At 42.0% G+C, this 26,833-nt stretch overlaps 1 protein-coding gene across 1 annotated transcript in view; it reads left to right on the top strand.

Annotated features, from left to right (window-relative positions):
• DNAAF9 (dynein axonemal assembly factor 9) overlaps positions 1-26,833 on the top strand; it is a 597,478-nt gene that overhangs the window by 156,320 nt on the left and 414,325 nt on the right. The window contains exons 7-8 of the mRNA XM_069205040.1: positions 4,978-5,055; positions 19,143-19,241. Of these exons, the coding sequence (XP_069061141.1) occupies positions 4,978-5,055; positions 19,143-19,241 (177 nt within the window). The remainder of the gene's footprint in view (positions 1-4,977; positions 5,056-19,142; positions 19,242-26,833) is intronic.

Here is a 26,833-nt window from a genome sequence, read left to right as displayed (position 1 = left end):
GATCTTCCACCCAAATCTAAGTAATCTACACCTTCATGCATGGAGATTGAGCAGCAGCAGTTGACTGCATTTGATCTGCTGCCAGAAGTGATAGATGCCATCCTTGCCAATAGACTTAACTTCCAAGAAGTCAATGTGGTCTTGCATGGTAACCACAGCATTTACCCATTACAATCAAAACGGTCTGTTATTTTGTTTGTTTTGTGTTTGGCCCACCAAGCCCTTCAAATTATTTATCAGCCCTTTTGGCCTTTTTCCGTTTGCTGAGAGTAGCCATCCTTGTTAAAAACACCTGTTGTGATAAATGTTTGAAATGGCTTGTCACAAGTTTTTCCTCCTAAGCAGTTTGTAGTGCCACATTGGAACATTAATTTTGTCTTAACGTTTTTCATGTGCATGTCTTTTGAGGCTATTCATAGTTGCATCCTGCGTTAATCGACTTTGAAGGCTAGCTCTCAGTGCAATTACCCCAGCTCAGTGTGAGCTTCAGGCACTCTGTGTATCCACCCTACTCCAGACAAGCTGATGTCAAGAACTCAGGCAACCTCTTGCCTGAAGTTGTAACTCCTTTCCTCTCTGGGAAATATATCACCCTGCATAAAAGAGGAGGAAAGGCTTAATTGGCTGGACCCCAGAGGGCTTTAGGCTTTTGAATTGATCACGCCAAGGAACACCGCGTGGACGATCAACTGTTTGTGGAGCTCTCTGAGCCCAAGAAAGGGATGGTTGTCCAGAAGAGGACCATCTTGAAATGAATAATCCTCTGCACTAAGGCCTCCTGCACGCTGCCCAAGAAACAGCACTAGAATGTCTGACGGCCTTTTCCACGAGGGCTATGGCTGCAATCGCATGTGAAGTGCTTGTCCTTGACATCTGCCAGGTTGCAACTTAGGCATCATTGCATACATTCAGGAAGCGCTGCTGTTTGACAGCCAGGTCTGGAAGGACAGGTACTACAATTTCTTCACATTCCCCGTCTAAGGATGCATAAAGAGATGAGCAAGAAACTGATATCAGTAAATAGGGATGACATTTGTATGTGGCTCTGCATGGTCTCTTCCGAAATGGTATATAATCAACACAGAACCACATGCTGCCACCTAGCAGTGTGCAAGAGCATTGCTGAAGAAACTTTTTCTGAATCATCTAGTCTGGCGCCTTGGGGGTATTCTGAGGTTAGGAGTCTTTGATGTTATCAGTTGTAGAGAGCAGCCTGGAATATTAGAACCTAGGCAGTCCTGAATTAGTTTAGATGATGTCTGCAGCGAGATATGAAGAAACTCTATGGTTTGAGATTGAACTTGAGGTGGTGTATTGTCATCCAGGATTTGATTTTCTCTAGAATTAAAGCCAGTTGAGATACATCAGCAGGAGATGACATTGTGAAATATATGTGGTTGTCATCCATGTTTTGGTGAAAGGATATGCAAAAATCCTTTATGAAATAACCTAACTTTTTAAGATGGAGGTAAAGTAAGGTGGGGGCTAGAGCCTAACCCCTGGGGGCGAGGGGTCCTTGTCGAGACAGCTGCAGGAATTTCCCTTCAAAGCCCCTGTACTCTTTTAAGATGTAAACAAGGATTTCATGGTTGAAAGTGTAAAAATCTGCTGAGAGATCAAGTAGAATTAGTAGGAACAGGTTCCCTTTATCCATGATTAGGAGCGCATCAACAATAATTTGCAAGATAATTGTCTTCATACTCTGACCATCTATAAACCCACACTGGAACTCATTGAGCAGTTTGTTGTGCTTTAGTTCAAGTTTAATATTGTGTAAACCTTTGAGGATTTTGACAAGAAACGGAAGCCTTGATGCTGGGTGGTAGTTCTTGAGGTCCTCTGGATCATCATTTTTTTTTTTTTTTTAATTTGTATTTATTTATTTTCTTTTAGAAATGGAGATACTTATTTTTAGGCAATCTGGAAATATTTCTTATTGTAGTTAGAGATTAATGAGGCTGGACCCATCTGGCACTAAGACATTGTGCGTTGTTTTCGCCAATTTATCAGATAAAGTATCAATAAAACTGCCCAAAGGCTTAACCTTTAGATATAATGTAACTGTCTGTTCTTGATTGACTCAATTTGAGATCTTCTGAACTGAACTGTATTGAAGTAGATGACGTCTTATTTCAGTACCTAGATAATTTCTTTGAAAACATAAACTTCCCTCCATTGGACACTCTCGATATGTTGACATTGGAAGGACAAAAACTGTGTCGGAGGCAATGAGGGTGCATAAAGATCTACCTCCTAATTAGGCTTCAGACCCAGATGGTCTCTTTAGCATTTTTTACGAGCAGTGTGAGACCCAGATTGCCCAGTGTCTGACTAAACTGTTCAATTCCTTCTTGGGGATTGTAGCTCCAACAATGAGAGGAGCAGGCATGGGTTTTGTATTCAGATCAGCTATGTAAACCCTACCTGAGTTCCTCCCACAGAACTATTTTCATGTTCAACCTAGGTCCTAAATTATTTGACCACAATGCTGACTAGTCATGTTGAGAATAATTGCTTCTGGGTTGATCCTACATCTTATTGGGAAATTGAATGAAAGGAAAATCCTGCATACTTCCTCACACTTGATGGTGAAAAAATCATTTGATTGAGGAAACTGGCCTTTTCTACATTATGTGATCCCTAAAGCTGATCGAAGCCAGTGATACGTAATATATATGGTCGACATACGTAACTCAAAAGCAAGGGTGGTGGTAAACAAGGTAAGATCCACTGTCTGTCTTCTTCTCGGAAGCTGGACCAGGTCCTATCTCTTTTCCACTTTGCCCTGATAGTGGAAACACTAAATGTTAATATTAGAGGGGAAAATGAAATAAAAGGGATGTCCTTTGGCCCGGTTCAACACATGATATTCCTCTATGCCAATAATGTCCTAGTGACTTTAATCCAGAGTAATCGGGTTGGTTAAGGGGATACTACATGAGTATGAAAGGGATTTGGTGGCATTTAAAGTAAACGTGGCATAATCGTAACTAAGGTGAATAGTGACAGAACCAGAAACAATAGATATAACTGACACAATATCACCCTTTAAGTGGACAAAAGATAACATTAAATATCTGGGAATTTACATACACACATGAATCCTTGCCGATGTAAAGCTAATTGCTCTGATCGGTATCAATGAAATTAAGAGATTTAAAAAAGATAGCACCCTCTTTTTATGGCATGGTTGGAGTGAGTCATTATAATGAAGATACATTTATTACTATAATTACTAAACCTATTTTACACTCTCCCTGTTCTTCCTCCTAAAAAGGAACTTGCAGATCTTCAAAAAATCTTTTCATATCTTCACCTGGTGTGATAAAGGAAAGTCCAGGATACTTAGAGTAATGCGCAAAGGAAGTAAGGAGGGAAGCCTTAACTGATTGAACCTAGGAAACTGTTATGGTAGCCCACTTGCAGGTTAAGTTTGAGGGGCCAAGCGAGACACAGAAGAAACACTGACCACATATGGAACATGCCTAGCTGTGCATACCTCTTACAGATTTAAAGTGATTTCCTTCACAACACAAACCTGCATTAGCTTATACTTTGGAAATCTCACAACTACTCATAGAGGTGTGGAATAAAATCTCATTGAACCCAGGGACCACAACCTTACCATACACTTTAACACATTGTAACCCAGACTTCACACCAGACCGGGAAGGGGAGGTGTTTATCAAATGGAGAGAGGAAGGCTGCTGATTGTTGTGCTATATGTATTGTACAGGGGAAATGAGACCTTCCTTACCTGCCAGCAAGAATTCTCCGTTAAAGAGTAGTTTGTTAGCTACTTTCAGATCTACCATTGGGCCTTACTCCCAGACAACAGTGAAGCAGTTGGAGAATTAAATGTCTTTTGACAAATGTTTTACAATAGAAGACTCCACAAAAAGACTAGTTTCAAAGTTCTACTCCATGTTATATCATGCATATACAATACCCAAAAACGCCCCTGTATGTCTCAATGAGTAAAAAAAAATACTTTGTGCAACAGTAACCCAGGAGTCCTGGTTCAGGTTGTGTATAGGTGTATACAAGGGCCAACAGATCAATTTCAGAATACGGAGACCCTGTACTAATTTATGTTTAATTAGGACATTGGAATTATCGGAGCTCTATTGATGACAATGAAGTGCTCCGGGCTTCTAGTGGCTGATAGAAGCCCGGAGCTCCAACATTACAATGTTTGTCGTTCGCAGATTTTGCTGTGAACAAAGGACTCATGGAGCCTGAGGGGATTTAAGGTGTATTGAAGAATAATAGCTTACTTACTATGCATATGCTACTTCGCGATTGCAACACATTCGAAAAATGTTGACCCTTCTACGCTAATTGGTTGGGCAAAATACCTGTGGGCTTTGATAACTGTGAAAATTATTTGCTATGATCCAGTGACTGAGAGGAGCAAATTCAAAGTTATTTGGAAGCCGTTAATTGACCACCTTTGCTGGGAGATTCTCCAAACACCTTGTGTGTTTTAAAGCTATTTGGGAAACCTCTGAATGTTCATGGAGAACAGTTTGAACGTAGAAGAGCTATAGTAACGCTCAGATGATAACCAAACCTAGGATTTTAACATCTAACTGAGCCTATATGTGTTCTTTACTATATGATGCTCTTGTAAGGGGAAGGGCGGGCAGGGTAGTGCATGGTAATGGAGGATGCATAAACCAAAAGAAACTCTGTACTGCTTTTGGTTTGGTATATTGATTTTGTCGACCTGCCTCTGGACATTCTTTGATAATGGTTACAACATTAAAATGCCATAATAAAAAAAAAGAAATCCTAGAATTGGTATGGATTTGCTTGGGATGTTGTGCAGAACTGGCATTTTTTTATCAGCCCTATAAAGCACATTAACTGGAGTGTTGTGGTGCAGTTCATCATATAAATACAAAATAACTATTTTTGCTTGTTGTCTTCAGTATGTGGGCACTGATTTTGACTCGATTTACATTTATTTTGCAGTTATTAGATGTCAGTGAGGATTTGTGGAAAACATACAGCAGAATGGATCCAGTTTCCCTTGAGGCTCTTGTGGCGGAGGTAATATATTCATAATTTTGCAGTGCCAACATCTTCTTCGTTTTAGCATGATGCTGTCTGAGCTTTAAAAAAAAAATTGAATGCATGTTTTAAGGCCTCTTTATTAGTAGACGTGTTATGTGAAACTACGTTGTGTTGAATTACCAGTCACAACACAGTACACAACAACTTTCCAAGTTAGCATACTCACGAAAATTCATGTTAAGGAATTGGGGCAGAAGCATTTCTCAGTATTACGGAAATGCCTTTTTCCACGTTATCCAGACGGGATCCACCGTTGAAGCTCAAGCCGACGTCAATCCTGAGAAGTGCGGTTGAGCCAGTATTGACATCATCAGCCACTGGTAACCTCACCTCTCCACTGCCAGTCAGGCTACAGAATCAACAAATCGACACAAAGCATTGCAATCTTGCTGCATTCGCTCTGAGTGGAGTTGTCTTGCAGCCGCACTCTCAGTGAAACCCAGGAGAAATTGAATTCCACTGAACTTTACACATCTGCAGGTAAGGGCATTAAACGTCTGTTCCTGAAACATAGGGGGCTTAACAACTACAGCTATGCAAGATACGAGCTGCAGTTCGATTTCATTGCACTTCAAGAAACATGGATGCAGTGCCCAGTTCAGTTAATAGTGTACCTCGAATGCTAAAGTCCAGCTACCAGGGTCAAGCAGCAAGGTCACCCTAGGAGAGGACTCCCCTTCTGTATATGTGCTTTATTGACTTCAAGGGTGCTTTGACCGGATCCCGAGGTAGATACTTTGAGGACAGCTGAGTGCATGGGGAATTCCAAACAAAGCTATTGAAAGCCATAGAACTATTGTATACAGACACCTGGACAATAATAAAACTGGGTGTTGGAGGGTCCTTCTCAGGAACATTAAAACGGTAGGCTTAAAATAATGGTGTTTTTTGGAACCACTACTCTGTAATCTATACATCTCAGACCTTAAATCTGCATTGGACTAGGTAAATGCACACTTCCCAGGCTAAGGAGAAAACATCTAATCTGCTACACCTGGATGATCTGGTGATGCTGAGCAAAACGAGAGGTGGACTTCTGAGGCTGATCACCATACTTAAAAAATACACCACTTCAATCAAATTTGAATTCAGTTTGGCAGAATCTAAAATCATCATCTCTGGAAAAAGGATCAATAAACCGGGCGCATGACAGATAAATGGCGACTGCACCAATAAAGCTCTGGAATATAAATACCGAAGGCATTTGGCTAGATTCCACGCCAATATCTGTGACAAAAATATAAATCAAAACCAAAGTTTATGCCCTGCAAGCAGCTTTAATAGCTTCATCTTAAAACCTATGGGGCCTGAGCATGGGCCCAATGGTTCCGATCATGAGGGCAAAACTCACTCCTACAATCACGTAAGGAGCTAAACTAATTCTGGGTGTGGAGGGGTAGCTGCTGGATGCACTAGTGACAAGAATCTATAAATCCGTCATTCGTCTAACAAAAATGGCCTCCCCTGCGAAGGTTTGTATTGAATTTGGCCTTCTCAATTAATCTGTGGCCAGACAGTGTATATTTCTCAAGATTTTCCACAGACTGAGAGCATCAAGTCCTAATACCCTATATAACCTTATATGGCAAGGGCTATTGGACCCTAGCGGACTTTCGCCCACGACTGTTACTTAGAAAAAGGTTTTGGGAACTTGCACGCACTGGTATGGAACTGTTACTTCAATCATATAAAAATAAAAAAGGACGTGAAAACTAGTGCTCGGAAGCTGAGCAGACTGCAGAACAAGAATGCAATGGTGCCTTATATCCACGAATGGACAGTCAGAAACACTTGCAATGTGATAGAGAAACAGCAGTACCTGGGATTTCATTAGTCAAATTATATAAATACAATTTCATGTCATTCCAGTTTTCGGGTACTGCCAATATTGGGCTTCGTGACAAAGTGGTAAAAACCACCAACAGAAGATGAATGTAGACTCTGCAAAAGAAAAATTGAAACAATCATATATATCCCGTGTCTGCCCTGCACTCCTAGAAGCTTGCAGACTCGCAAGCCATTTATCATCCTGAAAGTCCGGACATTCAGGCGGGCTGTCATAGCAGTCTTCAATCCTGTCAACACATTCTTGAGCATCAGATTAGTTAAATTTATCTCTATATTTTTGCACATGCTCCGTTTACAAGACAGTTGGAAGCAGTTTGTCAGTGGTTCCCAGCCTGTGGTCCAGGGACCCCTGGGAATCAGTGAATCCTCCTCAGAGGGTCCGCAGCTGCTTAGAAAATTAAATATTATTTACAGGGTAATAAAGTGTATATAAATAAAGTGGCTAAATGTACAGTTAAAAGTTTTACAACGTACTGTAAATGTCAAGGAAATTGGAGTCTAAATTAAATTAGTATTCTGAAATTGATTAGTAGGAGCAGTGCCTGTGATCAAACAGAATATAGTATGGATGATGTGCGGCTTCCCTTGAACTTAAAAAAGCTCCAGCCTACCTATTAATTTTTTTTTTATTTTTTTTAAATTTATATTTATTTGCAAATTAAAGAAAATGTGTTAAGAACTACTACAATAGATGATTAAGACACCAGGACATACCTCAGGACGTGGTTACGATCAAGCATATATCGCCAACATGCTAATCAAATCTGAATCAACCCAAACGGACTTAATCTTTTGATTCAAATTATTATGTAAAACACACAGTGGACTGACTTATTGTATTATCCACCCCACTGTGATTTTTAACAATAATTTAAATTGTAAGTTGCATCTTTCCTGTTTCTTTTACAGTGATTATCATATATGGGTTTAATTAACAATGAAACACCAGAAATACATTTAAATTTAATTGAAAAATGAACGTAGTGTTGAATTTAATGGGAAACTGTATCTTATAACCTTGAAAAGTCATACTTTCCTCTTTACAAGCTTGGCCAATCTATAGTTTTTAGATGTGTCCGTCCTCTAGTTGCCAATCCTGTCTTCAGTCGGAAGCTTAATTGTTATTTTTAAACTCCGGTTCTTTTCCATCCTTCTGTAAATCACTCACGCAGTGGATCATGCCTCTGAGAAACACTGCCGGCATTTAACGTGGATTATAAGAGGAAGCTGAATAAATCAACAGTTAATTGCTCTTGATAGTGAGTTAACCAAATGGCTCGGTGTTGCCTGGGGCACCTGGTTGCAGTTCTGGGCATACTTTTACAGATTATAGCTTTACATCTCCCAGAATGCATTAGTTTAAGAAGGAATGCTCAGGTATAGATTATGTTATCCCCAGATCACATGAAGTGGTCTGATAACTTTATAGTCATTAGAGACTTATCAAAAATCTGTTTTCCACAGCAATTGACTTTGAAAGTGATGTCTCTTTATAGGCCGGTACAGTAGAGCAGTGGAAATAACGAACAAAGCAAGTATCATTTCACAGCTGCTAGTTCTTTTCTAAGTTCATTCAACATCTTTTGGGGGTGGGGGAATCACTGTTTTTTCAGCCTCAGTTGTCTTGAAGATGAGGCATTTTTTTATCAGAGGACCTCAATAATTTCTTCACTATTTTGATGTGCCATTCCTGAGAATAGAGCAAATATGTCAGTGACTGTCCCATCATGTGTCAAGGAATGTGGATTTGCCTTAATATATCTAAAGGAACATTAAAGGACCATGAATGCAATTGACTTGGAAACAAGTTGGAAGACCCAGGAGTAAAGTGGCTCAAAGAAACATGAGTTTCCAGTCTATCCAGCCAGGCCCTCGAATGGCAGAGTTCTGTTGTTCCAGTTGCCCGGGTTTTATAGCTGTTGCTGGAGAATGGGGAGTTTTTAGAACATAGAAATGTCCGCGTTCTTGAAGTGGCATTTCTAGGGTATTATTGACAAAACCACCTTTTCCCTGAGAAGGGATTTTTCCATTGTGTATCCAGTGATAGTAAAAATCATGAGGCTGCTCCACTGCAATCCACTGTTGCAGCAAGGATTAATTATAAACCTTTCCCTATGTTAACCTATGGGCAGTGAGAACAAACATGGGTATTGTCCATTCCCTGGGGCCCTGTGCCCTGGCAAAAACACAGGCCTGCAGGGGCAGGCTAGACACAAGTTTAGAATCGCCAAAAAGGTGCAAGTGCGCCCATACAGGTACAGGTCTGCTGTGACAGGCTCAGTATATGTATGAAAACCCCGTTGCGTAAGTGTGCACCCATTGGCAAGCTGTGCCAGGCTCAGTAAATATGAAACCCCCATTGTCCAAGTGTGCACAACTGGGAAACAATGGCAGGCTCGGTACCTTATTAAGTGCTCTTGTGCAAGAGCACACACACTGGCCTGCTGTGTCAGGCTCAGTATATATTAAACCGCCATTGTGTAAGTGGGCACCATGGCACAAGTGTCACACACTGACCTGCAGTGGTAGGTCCAGTACATGGGTTAGCCCGACTTCCTAACCGGTGGGGGAAGGGTGCGTGCATTTTCACCCTGTACACAGGGGAACCATGCCCAGGGCCCTAAGTCCACTACCAGAGAATGAGCTAACCCTATGGAAAAGGCGACTCCCTAGGTAGGTAAAACCCATGTGGGGGTTCCTCCCTACCTGGGCATGGCACAAGTTGGTGTACCTGCCCTGCCTTATTCCTACCACCTGCTCTGCCCTCCAGAGTGTTCTCTAGGAGAAGCGTAAGGTCTGCTCAGGGTTGGCCACAGCATGTGAGATGCCACGCGCACATGCTCCCCTACAGGCCAGTACTGTCATGCCTAAGACATTGTTCACAGGCTCTTCTAGTGGGTGACACACTCAGCTCAGTGTCCCACTAGTATCCAGGGACGTACCCACCCCAGGTATGTGGTGTACATTTTTACAGTGCACACCAGGGTACAGCACTACAACCACACACATGAGCATCTCTTCCTGGCATGTGTTGGAAGGGTGCGTATATTTTCCCACTGCAGTACAGTGGGAAAGTGCCCAGAGTCCTAAGGCCACGCAAAGAGAGTCAACAAAAAAACTGGGAGGAAAAAGCAAGAAGTTTCGGAAAATCACTTAACAAGGGCCAACACCTTGTTAAGAGGAACTGATGGAAAACTCTTCACTTTGGTGTAGGATGGTAGATGCAAATGAATGATCAGTAGGCACTTGCCTATGTTTACTAGCTACATGTGTAGGTACTGGTGGAATTGTCTTTAGCTGTTTTTCAAATTGTCAACACTCTATCTGCCATGGCTTCATCAAGCATGCTATTAGCCCTGCCCAAACAAAACAAAACTTAGAAGTTGGGATCATTATCAGACCCCAAAGATTGTTAGAGAGACATAGTCTCCAATTTAGTACCCAAAACAAACAGGTGCAGGTCTCATTCCTTTGGGGGGTGGGCCAGAAAATTGGAACTGGGCATTTTGCAGTTGTGGTGCATTTAGGCTAGCTAAGAGGTCATCAACCATGGACCCTGATGGATGCGCAATGAAGACATCTTTCATCACCTTGCATCACTGGTGGGTAGATAATACTCAAGGAAATGTTTTGTAATCCAGTATTGATGCATATGATCTCCACATAAGTAAGCTGCTGAAACCAGAGAATAAGACTACAAAAAGGTAATTTTTACTTCTTTGATCCTTTTGCAAAATAGATGTTCATTTTTGATTCTTGTCTGTTCTTGTCTGACTCATTCTTTTTTGTCAAGGTGTCGCAACATTTTCTTCTCTTCTTGGGTACGTTAAAATATCAGGGCTTCCTCCTTAGTCCTAGGCCTGTTTATAGCCTTTTGGGTTAAAACAAAGTCGAGAGTCCTGTGCCTGGTGGTTCCTCCTTCTATGCTGGTGCAGCAGAGTTTTTCCGGACTACTACCTACTTGACTCAGGGAGGGAGTGTGGTAGCCTTTATCTCGAGCTTGATGCACTGGAAGAAATTAAAGCTATGCTCCTAATTCATAGGTGTGGCTAAGAAGAGCATATCACATACTTCCAGTCTTTCTCCACCAGCATGGGAAGGAGTAGATCACAGATGTTTATATGCTAAGGAGGATATCGTAAACTGTTAATTGATGTGTTTGTACTTTCTAGAAAGTTCCAAATTCTGTAGGGAGCGGTGGCCCTATGTGGCCAGTGAGTGTTGCTCTCAAACCTTAGCATATCAGAAAACAATTCCTCAAGACATTTAGACTTTTATTCAGAACTCCCCATAGGCATTAGAAGGTACTCCTTTTTTGTTTTTTTCCTTTGGATAGGCATCGGAAGGCTTTTGCCTCTTTTATAACATTTAGGAGACGCCTTAAGAGGCTTTGAGGAGTAAAGGGCCGGACTCTCCAGGTGGATTAGCAAGTTGATAGGTATGTGTTTTTAAAAGAGCTGTCAAAAGGTCTTGCTGGGGCATTATGTTAGTTCCCATAGACCATCAGAGATAGGCTGCAGGAGAACAGCATATTGAAGGACAAGATTTCATGGTGTCATGGAGGTGACTCAACATCTTGCACCACTGTCACTCTGTCTGCAATAGGACAACCTCCACTCTGCACATAAGCACAATATGTGCTACACGCACATGCAGCATCACCTTTGAATATATTCATAGATGGGTAAATGATAGGTCCAAGTTATAGGTCACCTAATGGAATTTAAATGTGGAGGATTTCTTGACTCCTCTCCCTGGGATATAGGTAAAAGCGATGTGTCCTTCACACAACTCTATATTTCCACCAGCCTCAGAAGAGGACCTGAGCCAGCTTCTGAATATAGCTTGCTTTTTGTATAATTGAGCACCCTCAGCAAACTCAGACTGTCCAGCACAATGAGGGCAACATACAGAGTTGTGAGAAATGATGATGAACTTGGACAGCTACGTTTTACAATGACAGTGAGATAGCTTCACGATACTGCTTTGGGAGTTACCAATGATGTTGCTGCAGGGTATAGCAGATCACCTAAATTAATTAAAGATGGGAATTAGTGCCGCGATTGGCCACACAAGACATTGACAGACCCTCTTGTAAAGAGGGAGACCATGAACTGCTTCCAGGGATTAGTAGTGTAATGAAGCTATAGCCCATCTTGTTCATATGTCAGCTACACAAACTGGTAATATACGAACTGGGGAGGAGATATGTTCTGGGACTGCTTTTAGCTCTTATTCCAGTCTAATGAGCATGTACCGCCAGCGCAAAGGACCTGATTCAATTAAATACTATTAAATTATAGTAAACTAAAAAGAAGTGTATTTTTACAGGTGTTAAATATGTAGGTAAAAGATTCCACATCAAAACCGGTTAAGTATTTCAGGGCATTCCTGAAACGTCTACCAAAGAGTTTTTGACAGATTACATATTATGATGACCTTTTTCTGAGTTCACTTGTCACTTACGTATTTTTGGTCTTTATTGTAACTACTTTTACATACGTCCACGTGAATGAACAAAGGAAGTTCTGTCTGTTAAGTACAAATACCAACTGCAATTTCAATTGGGGTTCAGAATCCCTTTTCTAGTTTTATCATGATTGACACAAGACACTTCATTTGTGGTTGGAACGGCCCCACCTTTGAAAATAAAACCAAAATGCATTATTTTCTGGGTTTCACTGCGAGCATGTATAATTCTTGCACCTGGATCGGTTCAGATGTTAAACCGAAAATGATGCCCTTAGGTCTGACAGGCTACTTGTCTCCACTGTTGACTTTATAAGCTTATTGATTGATTCGGCCCCCTCAGTTGAATATCCTACAGTAACCCAACCATTCTGAGCAGTGGACCATGCCACGCATAGTATTTTCATCAAACATTTTACTGCACATTTTACATTGATCTTATCAATGATGTTATCAAAGGTATCGGTATCATGAGTGCCGTAATTTGTGGGGCAGTTAGCAGTGCATGGCAAGGGCACAAGTTATAGTTACCTTAGGGTACGAATTATAGTTACTTGAGATAACTAACTATAACAGGCAAATTTCTGTGGTATTGTACGTTTAAAATGTTAGCCCAACTAGAACATCCCTTTTCTATGTTTTTTTTAAATTCTAGGTCCTAACTATAAGCGTTGGTATTTTTCAGTGAATTTCTATTTATTTTTATTTTTTTATGTAAAGTAATTTTCATTGCTGTACATTAATCCAGTCGGGGCCATGCACAGCGGGGGTTGGCTTAGGGCAGCCAACTCCCCTAACCATCCAACCTCACACATGGCCTTTGGCCGTGCACAGCAGCAGTTGGCCACAGCTTGTCTCTCTGGGTGTGACAATAGGTATGACAGGTTGTGACTGGGTGTGAGTCAGGTCTGTCAGTGTCTTAGTGGGTCTGTGAGTGGGTGCATCAGTGTCTGTGTGGGTCTGTGAGTGGGTGCGTGAGGGTTTCAGTGGGTCTGTGAGTGGGTGTGTGAGAGCCTGAGTAGATCTGTGAGTGGGTGCGTGAGGGTCTGAGTGCGGATTTGAGTGGGTGCACCAGGGCCTTTAATATTAAAAAGAACTAGTAAATAAACAGACACGCAACCAGGATTAGAACTTTGAACTGACAGGGTGACAGTTCATGCACTTTACCAGCAGGCCACCAGTGTCTCTCTTGTGCTGTGTAGCAAAACATGCCTATGACATTAGAACCTAACAGATGTTCAGTGTGACACTCAAGTCATTGCATGGAGAAACCATTGCAATGACAATCTCTCTCTTTCTCTGGCCTCCATCCCAATGTGGGGATCGAGAGCGGGAGATGGAGAGAGAGAGAGAGAGGGAGAGAGAGAGAGAGAGAGAGAGAGAGAGAAAGAGAGAAAAAAAAAAACTGCGGTGGAGCCTCAAGGCCCCCATGGTCCTAGCTAGCTCCCCACATCCTACGGGAGCCATCATTGCTCCCACAAGCAGGGCGCTGCTTGAAATAGCAGCTCCCTGCTTGTGGGAGCAATGTTTTCATCTGTTTCCCTACAAGCTGTCAGAAAGCGGACTTTATGTGTGTGTGTGTGTGTGTATATATATATATATATATATATATATATATATATATATATATATATATATATATATATATATATATATATATATATATATATATATATTTTCTCACTGAAAAAAAACCAAAGGTTGCAGGAATGTTATAGTTAGGTTCACTTTTTGCCAACACAAAACCTCAAAGATTCAGCCGTTATTTTTAGTTATACTTATGTTAAACTATAACTCGTAGCCTAAACTTAATTAACAGCACGAGTTATAGTTTCTTCAGATAAGTATAACTATATCTGCTGACTTTCTATGGTTGTATAAAACGTGACTACTAACTATAACATCCCTGTTTCAGTGAATTTCTATAGTTAAAAAAGAAATGTAAAGTAATATATCATTACCATACGTTAATACAATTACCACCATGCACAGCCACTGGCTTTGCGCTGCAGGGGGTTGATATGTGAGTGGGTACATGTGTTTTATTTTATTTTTTTTAGCCTGCAGATCCGCGGACCCTTTGCCATTTTGCACTTTGGGTCGGGCTGAGCGCTGTGCTACATCCGCGTAGCGGCACAAATAAAAAATATTTGGCTAATTGCCTAAAGGGGTCCCTTAGAGACCCCTCCATGTTTTCTGTGGGGTCAGGATATTTGTATCCTGACCCCTTATGTGTTTTCTTTTTTTAAATATTTCTCCCAGGGGCCCAGCTGAGAAACAAAATGACTACAACTTTTCTTTAAATTTGCAGCCACCCAATCATCCTTTAATAACTCTTAAACTACTGAACATATTTACACGGAATTACGAAAAGGTGCTCTTTCTGGACCAAGATCTAGCGTCCTTCCCAACTTGGTGTAATTCAGTTCACCGGTTCGGGCTGTAGCAGTGTCTAAAAATTTAAAACCCTCCCGTAGACATTGGAAAAAGTGTTATGCCCCCCTTTCTTCTGCCCCTGCTTGACGAATCACCACAAAACATTCCACACATCCCCTGGAGTGAGTGGCAAACTAGTTTAAAAATGTTTGTGAAGATTTGTCAACTGGCACCAAAGTTATTAGCAAAACAAAACATGCTTTCTCTATGAGAAAAAGGGCAGTTTTGAACTCAAAGATCAAAAGAATGTTTTCATTAGAGAACATACTGTGTCATACCCAGAGAGATAGATGACAACTATCTGCATCTTAAGTTCTCATTTTTTACCACAGTCTCCTTCCTCCTCGGCTCTGCAGTGCTGCACATATTATAAGAAATTAATTCCATAATTCACATGCTGCCTATTCAAAAATGTCTGGATGATCACTGATGCCAGAGTGCAGACGAATAGGACAGCAGACTATTGTTACCAAAGGAGAAATGTTTGTCTCTGCCCTTGAGGTGTCACTGAACAGATGTTTGTTCTATAGATCACTTCCTGTTCGTTTGATAATGATGACTTCACCATCAAGGAAATCATAACTAGTAATGGAAAATGGTTCATCAAGGAGCAAGCATATTATATCAACTTGCTAGAATTTAGAGTGTCCCTTCTTTCTGTCCAGGTCCCTTTTGCACACATTCTCTCCCAGCTCCACCCAGATCTAGAGAGACAATCCCAACATGAAGAATTACCTCAACAAATAGGGAGGGATGAATTCAGAATTTTATTAAGGAAAACACAGACTATTTGGCACAGACATCAGTTTGAGACCATCTATGTCACAGCAGTTCTCTTGCCAGTTATACAAAACTCCCAGTCCAGCGAAATATAGCAGGCCTTTCTAGAAGGTGTAAAATATGGGGTCAAATTACTACATACTGCATGACATATTCGGAGCATGGCATTATTTAAAGAAGTCACTATTAAGATGCCCTTGCTGGACTTTTTTCAGAGCAAAGCGGAGTTCTTTCGCCAAAACCTATGTATCATACTGTGTGGACAAAGACTCTGACTGGCCTATATAGTGTAAACAAGTGGAATGGTAAGAAGGTAAGGCCTTTAACGTGAGGCCTTCAACACGAGGGATGAAGTGTTGTATTCAAGGTGGTTGATAGCCAGTGGAGTGATGTCATTATAGGTGAGATATTGTCTTCACTGAGGATGAGCTTGGTGGCATTGTCTTGCACTTTTTGATGCTTGCCCATTGTTTTAACTGACGGGGCTCCATTAATTCCATTGCTGTAGTAGCCTATCTGAAACAAGGGCACTCCGTTAATGAGGGAGTGACAGAAGTAGGATTCTACAGTGCATCAGTAGGTGGTAGAAGGCATTTTCTGTACACTTGTGTCTGGAAAGCTCCTAGGATGACTCAGATTGTTAAAATTTAGAGAAGGGACTAGCTTGGAGCCCATAGGCAGTGGGCAATCAAATGGAAGTACTGCTGGGTCTCCAGAACCCTGGCAGCAGGGTACAACTCTAAAGAATGCGATTCCATTATAAATAACTATACCGTAGCACTGCAGTTGCAGGTAGTTTACTATAATATTGCACCATTTAACAAGTGTGAGACACCGATTTGCCTCCCTTCGATTGTTATGTTATGGAGAGTTGTATGGTGCGATAATAACCTGTGAGGGTATCTAGTAGCTTCACAGCTGAGTTGGAATTGTTCTTCCTGGAGATTGTTCAAAAAGCCAGGTCTTCAGCTTCTTGTAGAACTCTAGAAGTGATTTGGAGACTCTGATTTGCTGTGGGAGGTCATTAGATGCTTTGTATGAAATGTAGGAGAAGGCACAACCTACTGCTTTGCTTTTGTGTATGCAGTTTGTGTGTCAGTGATAAGTTGGTCGAGCAGAGGTGTCTGGAGGGCTGATGGAGGTGAATGCAACGTTTGAGATAGGTGGGGCCAATGTTGTGTTGTGCTTTGTATGTGTGTGTGAGGGAATCAGTGGAGTTTCCTGAGATGTGGTACAATGTGGATGCGGCGTGGTAGGTTGAGGATGAATTTGATTTAGTATTTCACCTCTCTCACTAAAAAGCAGGCAAGAGTATCGCCTCCAGGGCATGTATTTGGGGAAGAAATGGGACAGCATCACATTCTGTTTAACCTAGGTCTGTCTCCTTTAATTTATTACAAAGTTATTCTGTTTGCCTTGTTCTCCAGCCTTGGCACCAGTTAGACCCTCTTATTGTTGCTGAACAGGTGATGATGAACCCTCTTGGTAATTTTTAGCTTCCTCTTCAGCCACTGCTCATGGAATTACCACCACCTGTGAATGTGGTAGCTTTCTTTTATTGAGGTATTTAATTTGGCGATTAAAGTTTCCTTCTCTTCTTTTTATCTTGTTGTGTGCTGGGACATATGTGGAGTTTTAGTTTCTATTGATGTAATTACTGCATCCCTTCTTTGATGACCCTTTTTCCCCAAAGAATAAGCACATTACAGCTTTCTTTGTCACCTGGATAAGTGACCATAATGTGACACCTGACCACATCACTCGTTGCTATTGTTAGATGGGTATTTACCAGCTACCCTGTGGCCCTACTTCTCTTACTCATGCAGGTTGTCTGAACAATATTTAGGCTCAATTTCATTGACTTACAGTTACTTCGACCTTTGCACCTAGACTTAAGACTTTTATGGAAAATAAGTAATTTCTAAACTAACTAGTCATTAATTTTGATTTATTGTTAAGAGTTCCCATTTTCTTTAATTCAGATGACTTTTGGTTCCCCTTTAGATCTGTCTGGACACTACGGACTTCCAGAACTCATGCAATGGAGAAAAAGAAACCACATTGAATGGCTTTGTGTGGCTTTCAACAATCCATCATGCATTGTGTTCTCTATTGGGGAGAAAATTTAATGAAGTCCCTCTCTTTGATCACACTACCAAGCTTCCCAGACTCATGCTTCCCAGAAGTCTTCCCATCTCAGCTGCGTCCATTCTTTGTGACTGCTGGCGAGCAGTCACGCACTGCGGACAGTAGTCTCATAACAGAATAACAGTCACTCAGAAGACATCACTTCCACATCCATCACATACTGTTAGCGACATACTACCAACAGCACTTGGAAATCAACAGTCTTACTATGCACTCACTCCCTTGTAATACAAGCAGTCTCAGAACTACCAGCAGCAAAACTAGTAGGTACACACGGACGTCATTATCACCCCCGTCCCCGCACCAAACTAGTAGTCTGAACAATGCTAACACTCACATCCCTCTTAGAGTAGCACAGAGCCAGTAGGTATTGCTTAGGACTAGAAGACAAATAAAGAAAGGTACACTGTTCCAGCTATAAAGAGAGAAGGAAAAGTGAGGGGGGTCCTATTTTAGGAGCAAAAACCTCACACACCCAGATGGGTGTCATGCTTCATCATCTGAGTTGCTCCTCGTCAGACTGGCGCTGCAATGTCTGACGGGCACCACCCCAAGAGGGGGGGCTCATTGCCGGAGTTATTATCTGAGATGATGCCACGACCCTAGATGTGTGTGTAAAGTAAGGAGATCAAAAAGAAGGAATCTAAAATTGACTCTCTGGACCTAAAAGAGTGATCTATTTAATAATCCAAACATAGGTCAGAGGCCAAGATTAAAACTAATCATGAGAGTGAAACAGAGGGATAGGGAGGAATATTGGTCCAGTGTGCAACCTCCCAAGAGATATGCAAATAAAGAAAAGTACACTGTTCCATCTAGAAAGAGAGACAAAAAAAATTGTTAGTGTAGAATAGATGGCTTTGGAAGTAAGAGGCGTTTTGATTTGGTGCCTGGGTGAGAGTGTTTAAGTGGGCTGGAAGTGATGCTCATTTTCTTGTGAGAACTAGGAAGTTAGTTAATACTGAGAGGAAGCAGCGGTTGATTGAAGCGTTGGATAATGGTAATAAGAACTAATGGTGGTCAGAATAATAAAAGTTTTACTGGGTGCAGGCACCAGCAGCAAATCCAGCCAATGTCTTTATTGAGCTGAGATCCACATGTGGTCAAACTCTTCCTAGACTCCCAAATATTGAACTAAACAATGTGACACACACAAAACCCCGTACTATCCTTGCTTTTAGGCACTATGTTAATTAAATGCTGTAAACTCTGGAAAGGTTTTTCCTAAATATGTTAATCAATTGTGAAGTAGACTCTTTCTGTGCAATAAAGAAAATAACTAGCATTTGTGATTAAGCTTATTAGGAAATGTTATAGTTTATCAGTGCTGCTCAATTTTTGTATTTGTTTAAACTAATCATACATTTTATGTCTGTTTTTAGGATTTACAGATTTTTGAACACCAGTGGACCTTATTCTTCTCCAATCTTGAACTTGAAATTCCCTTTATTTTGGAGCTGTCAGAATCTCAGGCTGGAGAGGTGCAGTATATCTTTTTTTTTCTTTTAAGTAAAATGAGCAAGGCATTGAGCAGTAAACAACTAATACAAAGTGCCAGTCTTTGCTCCTGATTACTTTGAATTATTAAGTCGTTGTGTGCCAATATTAGTGAATGTTTGCTATTTATTAACAAAGCAAGAATCATTCAAAATGTTCCCAAGGTGCGTAATGAGCTGTTAATTTCCTGACAATTCTTAGTTCTCAGTTGGTACTTTTGAACAGATTGCTGCAGTAGCAGGTCTGATGATCGAAGTATGGATAATGGTTCTTATGTGAGAATTTAAGAATTAATGGCAAGTGTTTCTGAAAAATTCAGGAATGGGATTTCCCAAGGAGATCAGCGAGTAAAGAGAAAATAAGAGTTTAGTAAACACCTGAATTAACATTTTTAGTCTGTTTTTTGTAACGTTCTTTCTAAGGAAATGACATTTAGAATATGTTTAGGGATTATTTGGCGTATGATTTGTTCTTTGTCGTTAAGGCACAGCATGTTATCATTCATTCATATGCTAGGTTATTCAGATTTTTAATATCTTTATTTATATTTGAGATTTCCAAGAAGACAGCAGCTTCATTTAAAAACATTTCTTTACTGCGTATTGTAGGAAGCTGGCTCTGTATATACTATATCAAAATGAGATATAGTGTGCACAGAATGCAGGGGTTCCCCAGAGACTTAACGGATGCTAAGAAAGATAATACTAATGCTCTCATTTGTGGTAGGGTGGTCAAGCAGGTAGGCTTATCAGAGGGTAGTGCAAAGAATTTGTTGTACACCCACAAGCAATAGAAGAAGCACATACTCAATGACTTAACTCCAGACCAATGGTTTTTAATATAGCAAAATATATATTTTTAAATTTATTTCTAGAACCATAAGATTCAAGTTGCAGCTAAGTACTTCAATACATTCGTATTTATTGTTTGATAAGTTACACAGTTTTTGAAATATTGGCAATTATCTGTTTTAAAAGTTGACACTGCAATTTTCAAAAACAGTTCCGGCAGGGGAAGAAAGGTTTATACGATTTACAGGTAAGTACTTGACTTACAGTTCCAGTCTTCTGGGGTTAGGATGTCCACAGGTTGGGGTTCAAGTTAACCCCGAACACCCACAACTGGCAACACGGGCCGGCCGGGTACAGAGGTCAAAGGTGAGGCAAATTTATCATGGGCCTCTTTGGAGACTGGGGCACTTGGAATCAGGCCTTCCTAGGTAAGTACCCGTGACTTTGGAGGGCAAACCTGGGGGTTTTAGAGGAGCACTGGAAGGGGTGAAGTAGGCACCAAACACACACCCTCAGCGGCACTGGGGTGGCCAGGTGAAGGGTGCAAACAAGGTGTTGGGTTTCCAATGCTGGTCCATTAGGGTATTCCGGGGGTCACTCAGACGCTGTAGGTGAGGTCCAGGGGGTCGACTTGGGCAAACCACAGGCTGGACAGGGAGGAGGGCTGCCTGCTGAATGTAGCTGCACTGGAGATCTGGCTCTCAAAGGCTTGGAGGTTCCAGGTGCTGTGGTCTTTTAGGTGTCGGATGTCTTCGTCTGGAGCTTTTGCGGTCAAGGGGTCCTCGGGATTCCCTCTGTAGTTGTCATCGTGGAGGGGTCAACCTAGGGTGGGCACCTGCTCACAATCACCTGGGGGCTCTTTCTAGCTGATTGAGCCACCTGTACACCGGCCACAGGCATTCGGTTCAGGGTGGTCAGGACTCGCGGATCCTGGGGGGTTCTGGAGTTCCTTGGCAGTTGATTCTTTGTGAACAGGGCCGCTGTCCTCGGGAATTCTGTGTCCTTTGTGATGCAGGGCAGCCCTCTGGAGCTTGGCAGAGGTCTCTGGTCCCACTGGATGCGTTGCTTTCTTTCTGCAGGTTCTCTGAAGCAGGAGATAGGCCGGTAGGGCTGAGGCCAAGTCAGTTTGTGCCGTCCTTCTTCTCTGTGGGTGTTTCAGCTACGCTGTCCTTCTTGGGAGGTTGCCAGGAATCTGGTGAGCTGGGTTCAGGGAGGCCCTTAATATCGAGATTTAGGGACGTGTCAAGGGTCCGAGGGCAGTAGCCAATGGCTACTGTCCCTAAGGGTGGCTACACCCTTCTTGTTTCCACTCCCTTTGGGGAGGGGGCACAAACCTAACCCTATTGGTCCCACTCTTCCAAATGAAGAAGGAGGATTCTACAGGGAGGGGGTCACCTCAATTCTAGACACCTTGGGGATGGTCCCAGCTGGGGTGGTCACTCCTACCCGTTTTTTCTAATTTTCCCACTAGACTTGCTACCAAAAGTGGGGCTTTGTCCTGGGGGCGGGCAGCTCCACTAGCTGGAGAGCCCTGGGGCACTGTAACCCAAGGCTTGAGCCTTTGAGGCTCACCGCCAGGTGTTGCAGTTGCTGAAGGGGGGCGGTGTTAAGCACCTCCACCTAGGACAGGCTTTCCTTCTGGACACAGAGAGCAGAAGGGTGCTCACCCCATTTGGTCTGAAACTTGTCTGAAAGTGGCAGGCTGGCACAGACCGGTCAGTCCTGCACTAGCAGTTTAGCTAACATACAGGGGGCAACTCTAAGATGCCTTATGGGTGCATTTTTCAATAAATCCCACACTGGCATCAGTGTGGGATTATTGCGCTGAGAAGTTTGATTCTGTATTCAGTGAAGCTATTATGGAGCTGTGGAGTTCGTAATGACAAACTCCCAGACCATATACTCAGTATGGCTACACTATACTCACAATGTCTAAGAATGTACTTAGCCATTGTAGGGGCATATTGCTCATGCAGCTATGCCCTCGTCTGCGGTATAGTGCACCCTGCCTTAAGGCTGTAGGGCCTGCTAGAGGGGTGACTTACCTATGCTACAGGCAGTGGTTTGTGGGCATGGCACTCGCATGCCATGTCGACTTTACTTTTGTCTCCCCACCAACACACACAGGCTGCAAGGCAGTGTACATGTGCTTGGTGAGGGGGTCCCCTATGGTGGTATAATACTTGCTGCTGCCCTTAGTGACCCTCCCTGGCCTCAGGGCCCTTGGTACCCTGGTACCTTGTACAAAGGACTTAGCTGTGTGCCAGAGGTGTGCCAATTATGGAAGCAACTGTACAGTTAAGGGAAAGAACATGTCCTGGGGCCTGGTTAGCAGGATCCCACCACACTGCTGTGAGGCCTGCTAAAGGGGTGACATACCTATGTCACAGGCAGTGGTTGGTGTACATGCACCCTGAGAGGGGTGCCATGTTGACTTTGTCTTTTTCTCTTCACCAGCACACACAAGCTGCAAGGGTAGTGTGCATGTGCTTGGTGAGGGGTCCCCAGAGTGGTATATTACATGGTGCAGCCCTTGGGGACCTTTCCTGGAAAGAGTGCCCTTGGTACCATGGGTACCTTTTACAGGGGACTTAACTGTGTACTGTAGGTTTGCTAATTGTGGAAACAAAGGTACAGATTTTGGGAAAGAACACTGGTGCTGGGGCCTGGTTAGCAGGGTGCCAGCACACTTTCAATCAGTTGTCATCAATGTCAGACAAAAAGTGGGGGGTTACCATGCCATCAGTGGCACTGTCCTACATGTATACAAAAACAAGTCAGTTCCTCAGTCTGTATGTGCATCATCATCATTTGTGTATCACATTTTAGAAAGTGGCCGTGCGTTCCACTCCCTTTCCACCCCTCTTTCATACCTTATATAGTCACCTCCGACAGCCGCATTACAGTGGCATTAACTCATTCACTTCTACAAATTGCGGTCCTAACAATGCAGTTAGGGGGTTAGTTCAACAGCCCTGCAGTCCAACTATTTTTTTAATCCGACAGGTGCTCTCTTAAGTTGTATTCACTCATTCTCAGTATAGTCGATTATTTAATGGTTCATATCTTCCCTGCCGTCCAAGTCCCCCTCAGCTCTCATCAGTTGTAATGCCTTTCAAAAGTTGCTCTCCGTGTTATTTTGATTAAGAGAGAGTTTTTTTAGTTTAATCGATCTACATTCCTGATTCACTTCCATAAACATGATTGTAGTGTCGAACCACAGAGCTTATGGCAAGTGTATTTCTGTGTGACAGCTGTAACCCAGACTGAAGAGGGTTTCAGATGTCGAAAGAATTAAAGCTGTGTTAAGTCTGTAAAAAGCATAATTGTTCATAGGAATGGTAGTCTGGCCACCAGGCAAGCATTGGGGGAAATTTGGTCTCGGGACCGGGACATCCTCTTACCATACTCCTTCAACTGCCCATGGTTTCTGTTTTCCCAGTGACTTTGAGTGGGAGCTTTAGCAGTTCTAAGTAGAAAGTACTTTTTCTGTTAAATACATTTGACAGTGATGCAAGGTAATAACGTCTGCTCTGTGGAAATAATTCTAACTCTGTTTGCAGAATTAACAGGGAGGCACTCGTTAAGTAACATGGGCCTCATCCTTGCAATGTAATGCTCGCTGCACCAACCTCTCTTAGTTGTGTAGATTTCTGTCTGTATTTTTTTTTATTCTTTAAAACCCATCCGCACCTGGGAGGATCAGAGAGTGCTTAACCAAGTGGGAGGCTTATAACTGGCATGTGATGCAGGCCATGTAAAAAACATATATTGTCTGTGCTTACCATTGTTTGAAACTTCTCCAGCCCAGATCCAGATGCTATCCATGCGCAGCTGCTACAGGTAGGGGGCACCTCTCTTTTAGGACACCCTCAAAAAGACATGAGACTTCTCGATGAGGGCCAGTACTTGTAACCAGTTTTGTGAGACCTTGAATTCCAGCAGCCCCCGGCTCTGTGGAAAATTCTGATTAATGCTCCACAGAGTATAAAGTAGTAGAAGATGTCTAAGGAGGTGGTGTTATAGGACCTTGCAGTAAAAGTGACAAGAAGGTTTTGTTGTATAGACATCTTACATGCGCTTTAGCCCTATGGCAGCCAGCTGAAGCTTAGCCTCCATTGTAAGCAGAATGCAAGGATTATTTCATAGAGTTCAAATGAATGAACTGCGCTCGGGCAGAAAGCGCTGGTGCAAGGCAGTAGGTCCACATATGTCATAGCATAGCGTTCTCCTGTACTTTCCTTAAAGAGCGCTTTTTCAGCATCTTCCTCTCATTTTCTACGTGTGGGAAAGGTGACATTGGGTGGAGCCAGTAATATGTAAATTCTACCCGAGAAGTAAAACTATAGATCTCAAAGTAGGCCCTCAAATCATATGGCTTTGTCAACAGTTCCAAAAAAAACTCAGCTTCTTCCTTGCTCACACCCATCTAGTCAACAGAATGCACAGTCTGCCAAACAAAAAGGGGTATAGGCATATTAAGGGAACAAATTTAGCCAACAAAAGTAAATTGGGCATCTTAATAAGTGCAGTCATTCTCGCCACAGACAGATGTAATGCAATCCAGCAGTCTACAGTTTCTCTGTAGCTTGTGCATCACTGTTTAAACCACAGAATCTCATCTGTTTTGCGGTGGATCCGCACCACAAAATACGGCACTCATTTGCCATCCCAGGTCTGTGGGTGTTCAAACTCGAATAGGGCTGTCTTGGACGACAAGAGGAATCTATAGGTTTCCAAATTGAAATAAATCTGATAGCCCACTGAACCTGATAGAGATGCAGATGATCTGAGCTAGGGTTTGTTCGAACTTGCGCACATACAGTAGAAAGGCAGCATATTTAGAGAAGGAGATGACTTTGCCCTCTATTCCTTGAGTTGTGTTCCTTGATAATACATGCCAATGGGTAAAGTGCAAAGACAAAAATAAAGGGCAACAGGGGGGCACTCCTGACGTGTCCCTCTCGAGTTTGGGAAGGAGAACAAAAGTGATTTATCTTTACAGTGCTGGGATCAGAATACAATTTAGATAGGACCACTGATCGCACCCTCACTAGTCTGGGCCTATTCGACACTGAGAACAGAAAGGTCCTTTCCAGTCATGTTATTTTTCAGCATTTAAAAATATAGTAAATGCACCAAGAGTAGGAGAGCAAACAAGGTATGCAACTTATGAGCCATTGTCTGGCCAGACACAAAACCAGTCCTGACATATATGGAAGAATTCGGACTGCTATAACCTTCCACAATATGTTAGCATCCATAACAATGACTGAAAATGGCTTACAGGAGGCTGACTTTGAGGCCTGTTTATCCGGCTTGAGCAAAGGTGATAATAACAGCCTCACTTAGAGACGGTTCCTGTATCTCCTCAAACATGGACAGCAGGCCTGTAACTTCCCCCCTTCTTATAAAACTTCAGTGTTACAGTCACTGTCGGATGCAAACCATTGGACCTTGACTTCAGTGCCTCCAATATTTCTGTTGGTCACATTGGCTTTGTCAGTGGCTCCACTTCTGCATTATCTGTAGCCAGTGCGATTCTGTCAAGGTAAGACAACCTGCCTATCTTAGTGACCCCTTGGATCCATACAGACCACCATAACATTTCTACAATACTCCACTGGCGCTCCCTCCACCCCCATCTGAGCTTACTCTGTTTGAGGTTCTTCCTTCATCACGCTGCCCTTCTTATGGCTCATGTTTTAACCATACAATATGTTTAATATTTTTTCAGTGAAGCCCACATACTTACCTGAAAATAATCAGAATAGTAAATGAGTAGACATATTTTCAAAGGTATTTGCTGGAAGTAAAAATAATAACAGATTAAGTTTTCTAAGTTATGCAGTTTTCATCTATTCAGAGTGTATGTCCAGCCCATTTTGTTCTCAAATTTGCAGTTTTCTTTGTTATGATGCATATCTTCCTTAAAAGTTAGTTCCGTGCCTCTTAATCAGCCAACAAGCATTTTACCATCTTGTGGCCCAAAGGACCAGGGCTTTCTCAAGGTTTTAAATAGACAGGTGTTCAAAACTGATATTAATATTAGAAAAACATAGAAGAAAAACACTTTGTTCATTTGTACATATTCTGGTACCAGAAAGTCTCCTTATCTGGCATTGATGGGAATTGAAAACTGTGAGGACTGCACACGGGCTTAGGCTGGTGTTTAGTGTTATGTGAGTAACATTAAGAAAGACGAGATAATATATGTAAAAAAATATTACAGCAACAGAGTGAAGGTATTAGTTTTGAAATGATTGGTCGGTCATGTCTTATAACCTAAGGTAAGTCTATTTGTTACTTATTTTGATTTACAAATTGAGGAAAGGAAAAAGTACCTTAAAGTTAGTCACAGTTTCACAGTCTGGGAAGAGTGCGAGCCAATGGGGAGCAAGAGAAGAAGAAAGGAAGTTTAAAGTCATTGTGAGGGGGGAGAATAAAGAGATATTATTACCTGTTTTTGTAATGTTGGTGATATTCTTAATACTGGCCCTTTCCTATTGCAGTGCACACATATGTTGTCATTGAATTCCTGCCCTTAGGAAATATGACATATAATCGTAGTAAATCACCCACAAATGTGGCCACGCTTGTTCGAGACTGACCAGCAAAGTTAATGATTGTGTATTCCTTATACTCTCCTTCCATTCCTACTGGGGTGTAAGGCATTTGACATGCTGTGTTTTATAAATACGAAAATATAGGTGTACGGCAGTGCAAGAAATTTGAATGTTGATGTACAATTTCACCTTTTCCGTTCGATCCCCTAACTTAATTGC

This window comes from Pleurodeles waltl, chromosome 1_2 (genome assembly GCF_031143425.1).
Source record: "Pleurodeles waltl isolate 20211129_DDA chromosome 1_2, aPleWal1.hap1.20221129, whole genome shotgun sequence".
In the NCBI taxonomy this organism is placed as follows: Eukaryota; Metazoa; Chordata; class Amphibia; order Caudata; family Salamandridae; genus Pleurodeles; species Pleurodeles waltl.
Note: the sequence above shows the minus strand (reverse complement) of the source record. Positions and strands in the feature narration are given on the sequence as shown.